At 34.6% G+C, this 16,063-nt stretch overlaps 1 protein-coding gene across 2 annotated transcripts in view; it reads right to left on the bottom strand.

Annotated features, from left to right (window-relative positions):
- Positions 1-1,202: 1,202 nt before the first annotated feature.
- The window catches only part of LOC128231341 (lysine-specific demethylase 6A-like), a 72,406-nt gene continuing 57,545 nt past the window's right edge, over positions 1,203-16,063 (bottom strand). For both annotated transcript variants that reach the window (XM_052944022.1, XM_052944023.1), the window contains 16 exons: positions 15,288-15,480; positions 14,524-14,625; positions 13,974-14,072; positions 12,937-13,591; positions 12,357-12,472; positions 11,909-12,008; positions 11,001-11,116; positions 10,402-10,488; positions 9,671-9,741; positions 9,015-9,217; positions 8,398-8,512; positions 7,117-7,261; positions 6,429-6,613; positions 5,378-5,504; positions 4,727-4,937; positions 1,203-4,216 (listed from right to left, as the gene is read on the bottom strand). In XM_052944022.1, the coding sequence (XP_052799982.1) occupies positions 4,743-4,937; positions 5,378-5,504; positions 6,429-6,613; positions 7,117-7,261; positions 8,398-8,512; positions 9,015-9,217; positions 9,671-9,741; positions 10,402-10,488; positions 11,001-11,116; positions 11,909-12,008; positions 12,357-12,472; positions 12,937-13,591; positions 13,974-14,072; positions 14,524-14,625; positions 15,288-15,480 (2,509 nt within the window). In that variant the 3' untranslated portion in view covers positions 1,203-4,216; positions 4,727-4,742. The remainder of the gene's footprint in view (positions 4,217-4,726; positions 4,938-5,377; positions 5,505-6,428; positions 6,614-7,116; positions 7,262-8,397; positions 8,513-9,014; positions 9,218-9,670; positions 9,742-10,401; positions 10,489-11,000; positions 11,117-11,908; positions 12,009-12,356; positions 12,473-12,936; positions 13,592-13,973; positions 14,073-14,523; positions 14,626-15,287; positions 15,481-16,063) is intronic.

The following is a 16,063-nucleotide window of genomic DNA, read 5'->3' on the forward strand; positions in this document are numbered from 1 at the left end:
TGATTGTGAGAAGGGGATTCCGGTATTTCTATGATAATGATACGTGGATTCCGGTATTCTTATGAATGTAGTAATAATAATAGTAATCAATGCTCCGAGTTGCAAGTAATAGTAATCAATGCTCCGAGACAGCAAATAATAGTAATCAATGCTCCGAGTTGCAAATAATAGTAATCAATGCTCCGAGTTGCAAATAATAGTAATCAATGCTCCGAGTTGCAAATAATAGTAATCAATGCTCCGAGTTGCAAAAAAAATAATTAGTAATCAATGCTCCGAGTTGCAAATAATAGTAATCAATGCTCCGAGTTGCAAATAATAGATATAAATTCTCCGAGACAGCAAATAATAGTAATCAATGCTCCGAGTTGCAAATAATAGTAATTTATTCTCCGATTTGCAAAGAACTGCAATCATTGCTCCGAGTTGCAAATAATAGTAATCAATGCTCCGAGTTGCAAATAATAGATATCAATTCTCCGAGACAGCAAATAATAGTAATCAATGCTCCGAGTTGCAAATAATAGTAATTTATTCTCCGATTTGCAAAGAATTGCAACCAATGCTCCGAGTTGCAAAATAAAAGCAGTCAATGCACCGAGCTGCAAATTATATTAATCAATGCTCCGAGATGCAAATTATAGCAGTCAATGCTCCGAGTTTCAAATTATAGTAATCAATGCTCCGAGATGTAAATAATGGTAATCAATGTTTCGAGTTGCAAATTACAGTAATCAATGCTCCGAGTTGCAAATGATAGTAATCAATGCTCCGAGTTGCAAATAATAGTAATCAATGCTCCGAGTTGTAAATGATAGTAATCAATGCTCCGAAATGCAAATAATAGTAATCAGTGCTCCGAGTTGCAAAAAATAAGAAATCAATCGCTCCGACTTGTAAATAATAGTAATCAATGCTCCGAGTTGCAAATAACAGCAATCAATGCTCCGAGTTGTAAATAATGGTAATCAATGCTCCGAGTTGTAAATGACAGTTATCAATGCTCCGGGTTGTAAATGATAGTAATCAATGCTCTATGATTAATCAAAGCTCAATAAATCAAAGACTTAAATAATAATCAATGCTCTTCGAGCAATAAAAGCACAATTAATCCTGGATTTAGAGTTAAGTATTGGGCCAGAAATCTGTAATGAGATTTCACATAAATATTAGTCCTATGGAGTAAAGAAAAGAAGTCTAAGTATTTTATACAAACTTTATTTGAAAACTTATCTCTGTCAACAAAATGTACGTACAAGATGAAATGAATAGAAAGAGACCTATGTTATGAACTTACAATGTACATGTACATGTAGATACCAATAAAAGTACCGTGTCCCAAATACTTCATTTGGATATATGACTTTCTAAAAGTACTGCACCACAAACTACATACTTTTACATACATGTATACATGTACATGGTGCTCAAATAATTGTCATGAACATTTATTATCATATATATGCACTACAGTTGTGAAGTTATTGTGAGAAATATGACAGATGGTTTCTGCAAACAATGAGAACCATTTACTTATCTCTCAATTATCATTGTATAACATTTAGCCATATCCTAAATTGAGTCCATGTTGTGCATCATCTGGCCCCAATTTCTCGAGACTTCTTATAAACTTATAAAGTCCCTTATAACAGGATTAAGCTACATGTAACCTCACTATTTTTGTTTTCCTACAGTTTGGTCATTCTTACTTTTTTATACTTTCAATAGGAATTACTTTTATGATGATCTCAATTAATCTTTTTTTCATTTATCAAATTCGTATTTTATTATGTATTTTAGCGAATTGAAATATACTATTTATGGCTGTTAAAATTTAGAAGTTTTTCGAAAAATTGGGGCCTGGCTAGTAGGTTATAGGCTTTCCAAAAACAAAACAAGTTATCAAAAACAATAAATATAAGTAAGGAACTTGCATTTTTCAATTCCTATTAATCATGCAAGAAGTATTTTACTGACCATAAGAAATAGCTTGCTTTAGAAATTATAACCTGCAAGTAAGCAGCTTTGTTTTAAAGTTTTACATGACCAAATTGCTTTTCCAAGCACCTTAAAAATAATATGCTTGGGGTTTATTGTTCACGTCTATTTTTTCTGCCTGGGAGGGGAAGGAGTGAAATACATGTACATGTAGGAGCCAGAAACAAAACAAAATCAATTTAGTATGGCCTTCCTTAAAAAATAAATTAGCCCTAAGATACAAAATGAAACATATCCAAGAATTGTTTCCCCAAAGTACTGAGCCAGTCATTTGTAAAATCATTGTAGAAACTACCATATTTATTTCAATGAAGTATGGTCATGTATATGAAAAAGCAAAAAACACGATGAAAATAAATAATCTGAGTGTAGACTTGTATACATGTATAAATAATACACTTTGTGCACCTTTTAAAGATACCACAATTATCATTAATAGCAAGAGAACAAATGAATTACGAAAATTAGAGCTTAAATACAATTAACAGATCTTTAAATAGGCCGCAACAAATTCAAGCATTTTTTGACAGTTGTATTAAACATAAATATTTTTGTACAAAAAAAATTAAAAAAAGATAAATCATTAATCAAATTAAAGAGGAAATTCGAAATGTTACTGTAAAGTTATATTCATACACTCACTGTACAATATAGTATTAGACTTCTGAGTTAACTTTCATAACAAAAAGAAAATACTTTTTTTTCATCATGTGTTGATTCAAAATAGTTGAATATTAATGTTCAAAAATAAAAAATAAAATAATCCTTCATCAAAATCGTTAAACATGTACAAAAATAACAGTGTGAATATGAAATACAAAAACTATGTGTTAATTTTTAATTCATTAATGGGTAAATCATCACATTATCTGACGTCCATTCTTTTTCAAAAGGGCAGACTTAAAAACTTACTGTAAGCGGTCTCACAAAGTTTGGGATGAAAAAAAAAAGACAAACATTTACAATACCAGAACTAACTTTGTAAGTTAACCGTAGAAAATGAATTCATTATAAAAAATAAATAACATTCAAAACATGTAAAACATTGTTAAGTTTTGTGTTACTTACACGGCACTATACACAATGACTTTCATATTTCACTAACAACTAACAACTATTATAATGAAATGCAACATATAGCCAACAAACACAATTTTATACAACTGCACCATTTGCACATCTATTACCGAGTCCGGAGTTCATCCATGCATTCCTAACATCTAAACAACGAGGGATGATCCAAAAACAGAAATGTACAAGAAGTTGCTTTAATTTTTCAAGGTCTTCCATTTATCAATGATATATTGGTCTTGGTGAATTTTTAAAGGTTTAAAATATTCGAGACACCATTATTGAATTATTCAGTCATAAAAACAATAGAAAAACAGTAATTTTAATACTTCACTAGATTTTTAATTGTGGCTTGATTATTTCACGAAAAATCACAAATATAAAACGCTTGAGAAATTAAAATAATGTACAGTATCATTTGCAAATGAGAAGACCACAAATTTTCAATACAAATTAAAAGTTGATCAACTTCCAAGAAATAATCAAATGTGTACTTAAATGTTTATGGAAACACATGTATGACCCATTCAAGTGTAGATGAGGGATGATCCACAAGTTATGGTCAACATGTTTAAGGAAAATGACCCACTGTAGAATATGCCTGTTGAGGGATGATCCACAAATTCTGGTCAACACAATTTAAGATGACCCACTGTAATATATGCTTGGTAAGGGTTGATCCACAAGTTATGGTCAACACAATTAAGGAAAATGACCCACTGTAGTATATGCCTGTTGAGGGTTGATCCACAAGTTATGGTCAACACAATTAAGGAAAATGACCCACTGTAGAATATGCCTGTTGAGGGTTGATCCACAAGTTATGGTCAAAACAATTTAGGAAAATGACCCACTGTAGAATATGCCTGTTGAGGGTTGATCCACAAGTTATGGTCAACACAATTTAGGAAAATGACCCACTGTATATATATATATAACCTGATGAGGGATGATACACAAGTTATGGTCTACACAAAGAAAATGAACAATTGGAAGTAAAATGAGTGATGAGGGGTGATCCATTAGAAATGGTCAACACAATAATCTATTTCACTGTGGGATGACTGAAATGTAGTCAATAAATAAGTAGATGAGGTATGAAGTTAGATGAGTTGATGGCCATTGATTCCCTATCTGGATGACACACCTGAAAGAGAAATAAACATTTTATTTTTGGGGGGTATTTATGAAAAATAAAAAGTAATAATTTGCCAAGCAATGATCAAGTGCAATAAATATTCATTATAGCAACATACAATTGCTATGCCGTTAATCGCAATCCCTTAGCATTTGCTGATAGCCTCACATGTGCTATAGCGAGATTCAGCAGCTTAATCAAGCTGCACTATAAGGCCTTAGGTTTACTCAAAATACTAAATGGTTAAGTGTAAGCGATTAATATACCAAATTTTTTATTGAAATTTCTATTGAAATTGTCTTCTTTTTTTTTTCAAGCCCAACAGGATTTGCAATAGTCTGTCTTTTGTTTTATTTGAATATCTTTAAATTGTTTATGAGTCATGGGTACGGATATTGTGTTTGTGCTATGACAACAATGACAACAACGACACCAAGGCTATGACATATCTAGACTAGTTTTCTTAAAAAAAAAACACACTAAAAAAAGATTGAAATTTTATACAGATGTGATATTTACCATAAATGTAACGAGATCAATATCCATGTATTTGACGTGTAGGCATCTGCATTGTAAACACGTCATATACACCGACTAGGTCGTCTAGCCGGTACTGGTTGAGCACGACAAATCCCTCAAGGCGGGGGTGGATTTTCCGTGAGCAGTCTTGACAGTGAACGACAAATTTGCTGTCCTGCTCTTTCACGAATAATATGTTGAACACCTCAACCTGAGGACAGAAAAAACAAATGGTTGGCAAATATATACTTCAAGGTTCAGACCTGACCAGATTTATTAACAGTACTTATTTTGACATTTAACCTCTGAGTGTGACCTTGACCTTTGAAGTACGAACCTCGGTCTTGTGCATGACACACCGCCTCATCATGGTTATCTTTCATGGCAAGTTTTTTGAAAATCCTTCAAACTACAGCCTGGTCATGGTTCAGTCAAAATGGACTGACGCACACATGCACATACACATAACCACCATTGTGACAGATATGTCAAATTCACCGCAAGCGAGTTCAACAATTAATCCTATACTTAAGTTAAAACTCACAGATAATACAGTACAACCAAAATGCTCTTTCAAATAATACATTTACATAAAAAATACCTACACTAATACACTATAAGGTTATCTTATACTAAAACTTGTTACCGTACCTCACACACATTACAGTAGTGTGCAGCCTCCCCCTCTACTCTTCCGTGCCACTTAATGTCAATACCCATGGAGCCCACAAAGTCTAGCGTTAACTGTATGTTGCGCAACGAACACACAAGTGTCGACCTGATCAGTAAAACAGAAATAAATTTTAGTACTTTCCAGGAATATGGATTCGAAATAATGATCGTACACATTGATAAGATTGGCCCATACTTCTTAAACAAAGCCTTATAGTACACTCCCTTTACTAATTCAATTAGTTTCTTTTCGCCAATGCTACTAAATAAGGTCCTTTGTTCAGATCTTTGCACAAGTTAACAACATGATTCAATCACTTTGTTAAATTTTCGCCTTGAAATATTTCATGATGAGCTCCCATACTTGACTAAAAACAAGAACAGCTGGAACAGCCATTTCGAATCTTGTTAAAAATACATCAGATCCATTCAACATCCAGAGCTGTAACTATTTTAATGTTAACAATAATAATGTTAAAGTGACACTCTTATTAAAAATCAATGCATACAAATGTATAACAAACATACATTTTGACTGATAAACCTTTACATTCTAACTAAATAGTGCATTTATGGAAAATTTTAATTACTGATAACAAGAGTGTAACTGTGTATTAAATAGAATAAAGTGTAAAAGTATTAAATGATTGGTGAATGCTAAAAGATTTACTGCGGTCTACTATAGTATCATAATGTAGAAATATCGTGTTATATGCTCATTTCTTTCAAAGTAAACTCGGTATCCTTTATAAGAACCATTGTTTTCGACATTTATTCATCCTTTTTGGAATATTAAAACAATATTATTAATTGTGATAAATCGTCTTTGGGAGTAAGAGTGCATCTTTAACAAAGTTGTTAACTTTAACATAGTTGTTAACTTTAACATAGTTGTTAACTTTAACATAGTTGTTAACTTTAACAAAGTTCTGAACAAAAGGCCCTTTGTCTCCTCTTTGTTTCAAAAGTGTGCTTGGCAGGAAAACAAAAAGATTATCAACGTTATAGAGGAAACCAACTGTCCACTCACTTGACTAACTCGAACAGTTTCTGGTCAGCAATTTTCACATTTTTGGCAATGTTCCAGACAAGATGTAACATAGGCACGATGGACTTGTAGTTCTGTAGCTTGTTGTACTCGTATCGTTCCAAACCTAGCTGAATCTGACGTGTCGTCATCGGACCAACGTTCCACGCAATGTTGTTACACCAGCCCTGAAATTGTAGAAGTTTAATGTAAATTCACATGGTTAATATAAGTTTTATTCTTTTTTATAAAACTTATGATTAAAAATAGCTTCCCAACTACCTAAGGCAAAAGACTTCTTATATTGGCTGATATTTTCATCTACTAAGACTTGTTTAATTTAGATGTCAAATTGTAGCTCGATTTTCACTTATTTTATGTGCATTTCGTAACTGTACACTCCTACATGGAAAGGAATTAGTACTCCTACATGGAAAGGAATTAGTATAAGCAATTACATTGCTTGTTTATCAATCCATTTCAACTTACTATTGTTGTACTCTTATTTTTTTAAATATGTTTAAACCAAATTTTGCAGCTTTTAAATTACATTTGATTAAAACTATTTCGAAGTAATTTCAAAGTTTTTCACAAATGTTGACTTTTCATCTGCCATAAAACTTGAAATCAAAAACCTGATTATCGTGATTGCTTCATAAATTATAACATCTAGAACCACTCTAATACTTACAATGGCCTGCACCCAGTGTACGCATCCTGGCCCTACCCAGACGAGATCTCCTGGCTTCTGTATAAACCTGTACACGGGAACATTTTCCTCATACAGATCCTCCAGTACAGGCCACCAAGAGCCTGTTAGATAGTCCACACCATTCCTGAAACAAATGGAATGTATGCCTTCTAGCGTTGTGTTCCCAAAGCAGTACAGTTAATATTCTATATATATTGATGGCATCACTTCAAAATGGCGAAGCTGCATTTTTTCTGTTTCGGAATTTTTACATCACTAAAGTCATAAGGGCGAGATGCATCTAACTGCAAAATGTAGAGTAAATTGTCCATGATAAAATGATGTTGTATCATGTGATCAAAATGGCGAGCAATAATTGAACATCTCAAAGAGAAGCAAAAATGTCAAACCTTCAAAAATTGTAACTACAAAAATTGTAACTTGGCATTTTGTAAAAAAATGTGTGATCAAATTACCAAGATTAAATACTAAAAACGTTGCTACTGAAAACATGTAATTATATTTGAATGGCAGACTGACTGAATTTTGCCAAAAAAATCAGAGTTACAAATTTCATTTGCAAAATCGGCATAAAAAATGTTGTTGGTCATTAACAAGATAAATGTGGCAAAGACAAATATAGCATGATACGAATGTACAAATAAGTACAAATAAAAAATATCTTATTTAGAAAGTCATAATTATGAAAGAAACATTATGACAAAGGCAGTATTTCAACATTCTATATCTTCTATTATTTAGTTGGCAATTTTATTTAGTTTAGACATAATTCTTTTAAACACATGTACATTCTAATGAATAGGGGCAGAAGATAAGACCATCCTTTTTTCAGGTGCCCTTAAGGGCCAGTATTCATACGATATCTGGAGCCAGTTTTTAGCTTATGACTTCTCTAACTTTTAGATGACTCAAAATAATCTTCCTATGTTGTCTGCTTAGTGCAGTGGTAAGCCAATCACATCTCACCTAGGCAACCCTGGTTCGATTCCCAGACTAGGGTGCATATCAGTTTGGTATGTGGTCAACAAGCCGGACAAGTGGGTTTCCTCCGGGTACTTCCTTTTCTCCCCACAACACAAGACCACACTCTCAATTAAAATCGTGCCAACTATAGTGATTAACATAATGTTGTAATAACTAGTATCACACTAATTGTAAATTAAATAAGTTTAAACTAAACATTCTTCCTAAAATCCCACTAAGAACTTCATTTAAGATGACTTAACGAATGTAATTACAAACTGTTTCAATAGTCCGTACCTTTCGCACATGCTATGTATAACCCCCCAGTATTGTTCCGGCACTGCGAACCACTCAGTGTCTCCTGGGCCAATGTTGATATTCACGGAACAGAAATTGTTATTCTCCTGGTGTCCTGTATGAGAAAAGACAAACAAAATTAAAACATTTATTTATGAATGTAAGTGATGAAAAAGAAATATTAAGTTGTGGGACATATTTAGTTTTATCTCAATAATTAATAAAAGCTTCACTGTCAAAAATTTTATAATTTTCATAATGAAAGATAACCAGTGAAATCATACCTTGAAATGATGAACAAATAACATCAAGTCTGAGGCCATATTAATTTCTATCTTTCACTGTCAAAAATTTCATAATGGGTGTTAGTCGCTCAGTAATAAACTGCTTTGCACAAGACGACAGAATGTGGGTAGCTTTTTACATAAATTTGAAGATAACCAGTGAATTCATACATGGAAATGATGAACAAATATCATCATTTCTGAGGCCTGAATGATATTCATTATAAAAAGGGTCACTGTCAAAATTTTCATAATGGTAGTTAGACACTAATTAACTGCCTGGCACAAGATGCAGAATCTAGGTAAAAGTAGAAGATAACCAATGAATTATACCTGGAGTTCTTGCCCCTGGAACCTTCATATACAGCTGTACCGTGTTCATGCCCAGTATCGTGTGCCCGACATGGCTTAGAAGGTTACTGCCCGACACGAGCCGACAAAATGCGGGCAGTTTCGCTATCTCTTGTAGCTGTTGATACCATTTCTTCTGGTCGGAGAGATCAACATTTGTGCCAAATTTTATCATCTTCTTTCGTCTAAAAAATCAAAAAGAGATTTAGTAATAGTTTTAAATACAAACAAAAACTAGATGCCACCTCATCATCGTGAACCTTCTTTCTTTGAAAATCCTATAATGCGTGGTCAAGATGCGTGCTATGAGCGAGACCAAGTGTTCAACATGGAGGTTCCATGTATGTCTGTATGAACGTCTGAACTGAAACTTATCCATTTATACAGACAAACACAGAACCTCCATTGTGAAAACTATGTGAAAACTATGTCTTGCTCATCGCACACGGGCTCTACAAAATCAAAAGACCATTTAACTCAAATATTGAAAGATTTCCAAGATTTAATATTATCTGTGAACGTGGTACTTTTTGCTCAGTTTAACAGATTTTCAAAATTATATCTTAATATCAAACAGACTTTATTGTGTATGACATAAAAATATTTTTAAGGAAATTCTGGCCAGGTTATCAACTTACTTGGATGAAACAGATGAATTTGAGTCGCTGTCAGATTCTTTGAAAATTCCCTTGGCTTTCTCTTGCTCCTCCTGTAAAGGGAGATATAAAAGAACATTATATAAATATTGTTATAAATTAAAATATCAACTTCCTTAAGGAGGACAGTACATCCAGACATTTATTGGCTGCCAATGATGTCCACAGGTAACTGTTCAGGGGGAAACAGTGCAGCGTATAACAGCTGGTGTTGTTGCCCGCTATAAACTACTGTTGTTGTACATAGAAAAAAAATAATTAAAAAACAGGGTACAATAATTAATAATACTCCTTTTTCAATTATGTTTCTTTGCCTTTTCTCAATCATAAAAACACATTTTCACAATATATTACTTTTCCTTTCTAAAACTGAAAGTAATTTGGAGCTTGTAATTTTATTTCTTCAGAGGGCTGTTCCATTTAAAAATATTACCCACAGGGGGAAGGCCCTTTAAAATTATGCCACCCCCCTACAGATGCAAATTTACCCTTTCGAGGTCCAAATTAGCAAAAAAAGACACCCTGTTAGCATTTAAAAAAAATTGCCTTCCCCCTTTGGGTTAAATGTTTCACTGAGAAAAAAATTCTAAAAAATAATTTAATTGTTTCTACAAATTTAAGAGCTTCATACCACATAAGGTAATAGAAATGCTACAGAAATTTCAGTTTTCAGACTGTTTAACATGTCCAGTGTATCATGTTATAGTGCATACCCTGAGAGACTCCTGGAAACTGGCCGCCTGGTACTGGGCATACTTGGCAATTGTAGTTCTGTTCCGATTACTCGCACAGTACCACACCTACAGGAAAATACACACATGTATACTAGTGAAAGTTTTAAAAGAAATGGTACAACTGTTAAGAGTTGTTTCTTAACTTTACACTTATTAGAGTATGTTTATTTTCTTTTGTGCTTTTTTTGGTGCCATATGTTATCTAAACTTCAGTGTTGTTATTTATAATACCGGTAGTTTTGTTCCAATGTTACTTAATAAAGTAAATTATCCTTCACTCTGCTTAGGGTCAACAAAATTGTATAGCAATGTTATGTTTCTTAAGCAGTTTACAATCAACAGCATTTAAATAGACATTTTCTTATAAAATTTTAGAATAAAAGAAACAGAAAATGTGTCAGATCCGATTTCTTTCAAATTTAATCCCAGAAAATTCTGTTTAATAAAACAAAATGCTCTACATCGTCCCTGGCCATCTTACCATTAAATATAGCAAGGCGATAATTAAGCATTTTTTTTTTCTTTCCATTTACCTGAAACCCTATTTTTGGTCAAACAGATCCTTTCAAAAATTTTACCTTATTCCCAAACTGGTCCCTGTTTTCGTCTGGAGCCTGCATTTTCTGGGTCCTCACTTCCACTGCATGCTCTGCATTGGCCTCAACCAACGACTTGGTAGAAAACAGGCCAAGGTCTGAAATAAGGAGCAATTGCTTGAATCGCATGTAAAAAAAATCGCAGCAACATTATCAGCAGCAATATTTGCCAGCTACTTAATAGTAGACTTGGTGGTAAAGAGTTTCACTAATTGGTAAAGAGTTTCACCTTTTAAAGAAATAGTTTGTAAAATTTCACAGACTTATCGAACAACAATTTGTGTGAAAGATTGTTTCTAGCAGTAGGACATAAATTAACGATATAAGTCTGAATTGAATCATAAGTAGTTATTACTCAAATGTAATATTCAACACAGTTGGAAGCAAATTAAAATATATCTGTACCAAGTTTGAGAGCTCTGACTTCCACTCATATAACAACAACAGCCTAACAGTTCTTATAAACAGCAAAACTACACTTTAATTTATACTCCAATTTCTTAAGGTCATAAACAAGTTGATCTTATCTGGCTACATTTATTGAACAAATTACCTAAGGTCCTTACCAAGTTTTAGAGCGCTGGGCCTCCCTCATATACCAACAACCAACAACAGGCTGTACATTTTTATAGCAAAACTACATTCAAGTCTATAATCCAAATTCCAAAGGTCTTAAACAAGTTGTTCATATTCAACTACATTTATCAAACTTGTCACCAAAGGTCCTTACCAAGTTTGAGAGCACTGGTCATCCCACGTATAAGGGCGACAGACTGTTCTTATTTACAGCAAAACTACACTTAAGTTTATACTCAAACTTCTGAAGGTTGTATACAAGTTTTGAGTTATTGTCAGACTACTATTGTTAAACAAATTACCAAGTTTCTTACCAAGTTTGAGAGCACTGGCCATCCCTCGTATAACGACGACAGGCTGAGATTGACAGTACTGTTGTAACTCCGGGGAACTTGCATCCTTTTTTAACTCCAACTGTAAAGATCAGACATGGTTCATATGGATATCTAAAAATGTTTTGCATCTTATTTTGAGAGGGAAGAAAATAACATTATTCTGAAAGTAATGGTTTACAAGTTCAGATCACAGATTATGCCTTGCATTTTTTACACCAATTTTCTAAAGTCCTACAAATCTCAAAAAACAAATTTCATTGCAAGCGTATAATTAGGCCTAAAAAATATTCTTGTTTGGGGTACCTGACCCTTCCTATGAAAAAGGCACGGACTAATATTTTTGGTTATGTTTGATTGTGTGTGTATTTAATATTTGGAATGTCTCTTAATGAACCTTAATGAATCTAAATGCATGAATACCACTTACATATACACTAGGTGTGGGTGGGTTGAGCCTGTCCTTGGGGAGAGGGGGCTGGGGGGGACTGGGGGGTCTTGGTGGGGGGCGGTCACCTAACACGCTCAATGTTAAACCACTTCGACCTGCAACAATAAAGAACAGGCATGATTAGAGGAAATGATGTGCTTCTGTAAGCAGGATGTTGCGAAATAAATGTATAATAGACTAACAATGAAGCCATGTTATCCACTAAGTGCTGTATACCCATCTTTATATCATAAATGACTTTGCAAGCATTAATCGGTCACATTTTTTTTATATATTGCTAGTGTAATAACTGAAAATGTGTGCGCTATATAGCAAAGTTTTATGTATTTAGCGCCGTAAATAATTAAACAAGTAATTATGATAAAATCATATTATATAAATAATATCACATTCATGGTCATTTAAAATGAAATTCATTTAACTTGTTATTACTGAAATTGATAACATTTGCCAAGTTTCCTTTTTGTCAATTTTAGAAAAATCATTCAATAACTTCCATATTAAATCACTACTCATGTAATCATTTAATGTATACACATTATTTGACACAGAAACTTACCATGTCCTTTACACACAGTAAGGATCTGTTCCCCGGACATGTGGATGTTCAATTTGGGGAGTGAGCTGTATTTGGATTCCTCGCTATCACATTTCGACACCTCGCTGTCGAATTTCATTAATTTCTCGAGGCTTGGCCCACCAGCTGTGTCCTGAGTAGATGTGGAATGTACACCCGTGCTGCCGACCCCGTGACTAGACTTCACGTCACCCGACGTCAATTTCTCACCTAAAAGCTCTTGCGACTGTATACTACCACTGCTGAACTGTTTTAACAAGTCTTGCGCAAAGTCTGTTATCTCTTTTTCATTCACTGTTCCACTTTCTAATGACTTTGGTAAAGAGCTATCTACATGTAAATCCTGAGACATCGTACTTGATGAGAATGGAATGTTGCCCGATGATGGATGACCCTGACCTTGAAAGCCCGCGGGCAACTGAGGGCCTTTCAGCGGACTCTGGCCCTGGTTGCCATGATGGAAGGGTGAGAATCTATCTAGCGATGGGGGTCGTCCCTGAGAAGCGGGGTCCTGGCCCCTATTTTCGGCACTGGTGCCCAGCGGTGAGAACTGCTGGGGCTGAGATCCAAGAGGGCCCCGGGGACCAAACTGTCCCCCGGGCTGTGAGCTGCTCCCTGATTGTAGCTGGCCCTGACTCTGCATATGGAAAACAGCAAAGTAGATATTGGCTACTTTACGATATTGGCCCTGAGTAATTCATATGGAAAAGCCAGCCTTGAGTATGATTATATATAAAAAACAATTAAACTAGTGAAGCCACATGGCCCTGACTATGTAATAAGAAAACAATGGTATAATATGTAATAGAAAAGTAAATTCAGACTAGCCATGAGTATGCATATAGAAAATACAGGATTAGATACAAATACAAAAATGGCTTAAAAAAGTACACCAGGCCTCAATTTTGTGATTTATTTTCTAACCAAAGCAGGACAATTAAAACAAATTATGGAATTATTTTGTTGGGAAAAATGATGCCAAACTGCTCATCTTTAAGGTTGAAATGTACAACTCCTACCTGTTGATTGAGTATGTGCATTTTGGCATGTTGTTGTTGTAGATACACCTGGTGCTGAAGATCCTGTAGTAACTGTCGTTGTTGAGGGTCTAGATTTGCCTAAAACATATGATAGGAAAGGGTAATAGAAGTTACCAATTTAAGAGCAACAACTCAAAATATATCTAAAAATACACATCTAATATGTTATCTGTCAATATTTGCTCTCAGCGCACATACATTAACAAGAGCACTGCAGAATGAATGAAAAAGGGAATAACTCATGGGAGTATTGTTTCTGGCAGCAAGTGTACCAAGTCTCATTTCAATAACTTGAATGGTTTATGAGTTATGACCAAGTTTTTGTACAACAATGCCTATGACACTAAGGCTATGACAGCACATCGACTCTTTTTGTCGTTGAAAAAACAGACAAACTCAAAACTGTACCTGTAGCTCCCTTGCTAGGCGGTTCGTATTTCGAGGCTTGTATTAAGAACAAGTATACATACAAGTTAAATAATGCCAGAGTAAATGTTTAATGTTACTGGCATAATCTGAGGATTATTACCTTGTTTTGTAGCTGATGGAGTATCTGTAATTGATGAGGTGACAGGAGTTGGGGTGTGGCTGGTGTTGCAGGTGGGGATGGACCCTCCATTTCACCTGCAGCCTGCAAATTAAAAGTACATGTACCCCTCATTAAATTCATTATAAAGACCAACTCCTGTTGAAGATATGGTAACCTATTTTTTCAGTTCAACAAGAGGCAAATTCAACAAACATTTCATTCAGTTTTGAGACAGATTCATGTGTAAAGATAGTCATAAAACATCACATAAAGACAGTCATAAGCCCTCATTTGTGTACCCTGTTTAATTTTACCAAAATGCTTATGCCAATATTCATAAATTGCTAAATTTTCATCCAATTTTATTTAAAATTGGGGTGGGTGGTAACATTTTTTTCTCTTTTTTTCTTAGATGACTGTTTCACCATTGAATATGTGTTCATGTTCTTTCTTATTGCATAAGGGACCATAAAAATGTGTTTCTAGACAAACCACAAACACCATTGTAACAATTCCCCTTTATTTACATGTGAATGTTTACATTGACAACGTCTGCTATGAATAAACGCCGTTTCCAGACAGTACTGGACAAATATGCAAATAAAGACCCCAATTCAATATCTTATTGCAGTCAATAAAACTTTAAGGGGCACCAGAAAAAAGAGGGGGCGGGCAGGGATGAAAATCAGACAATTAATATATAGTTGCCTAACCATGTTTTGAGGAAATATGTTGAAACTAATATGTACAAGTTGAAAACTTACCCTTTTCCTCTGCATTTTCTTTTTCTTGTCTTCGATTATTGCACTTTGATTTCCAAAAGCCTGTTGGCCTGGTAATGGACTGGTTCCTTCAGATTTCTGCACGGTGTGAGGGGTACCGGACCCCTGCCTGGAGGTTAGCTCGGCAGGAATGGGTAAAGCCCACGCTTCTTCAATACTTGGCAGGGTTCTGGGTCTAAGAACAAGTAGATAAAATATTTCTGATTAAAATAAGCAAAATGGAAATTAAAAAGTTCTGTAAAACAAACGTATAGACCTTATCCAGCACTTTTGTAAACTTTCTAATACAAACTTAAGATCATTTTATCTACTGATAGATGAATGGGCAAATGAAAGTCTTCTTAGTCATTTTGACTCTAAAAGACTCTTTCTAATCTTTCTTGCTACAAATATTGCAGCAGCTGCTTTCCGATCAGAATCTCCCTTTAACTCTTGTGTATCCCAAAGCCTGTATACTGTAGATGCTTCATCATGTTGCAGGACCTCTGACTACCCTCTATGACCACCCCCACCTTCATAAAGCTACACATCCTCATGTATTTACTTGGTCTGTAGATGCTGCATCACCTCCATGTACCCCACTACACCCCAGCTCCCTGCAGCCCCTCCCCTACCCATTATGTACTTTTGTCTGTAGATGCTGCATCACCTTGGAGAGATGCTGCTGCAGAATCTTCCCACTCAGACTCTGGCTAACCACTCCTCATGTACCCCACTACACCCCAGTCTCCTGTACACCTCCCCCAACCCCAGTATAC

The sequence above is a fragment of the Mya arenaria genome, chromosome 4, assembly GCF_026914265.1.
Source record: "Mya arenaria isolate MELC-2E11 chromosome 4, ASM2691426v1".
Lineage (NCBI taxonomy): Eukaryota > Metazoa > Mollusca > Bivalvia > Myida > Myidae > Mya > Mya arenaria.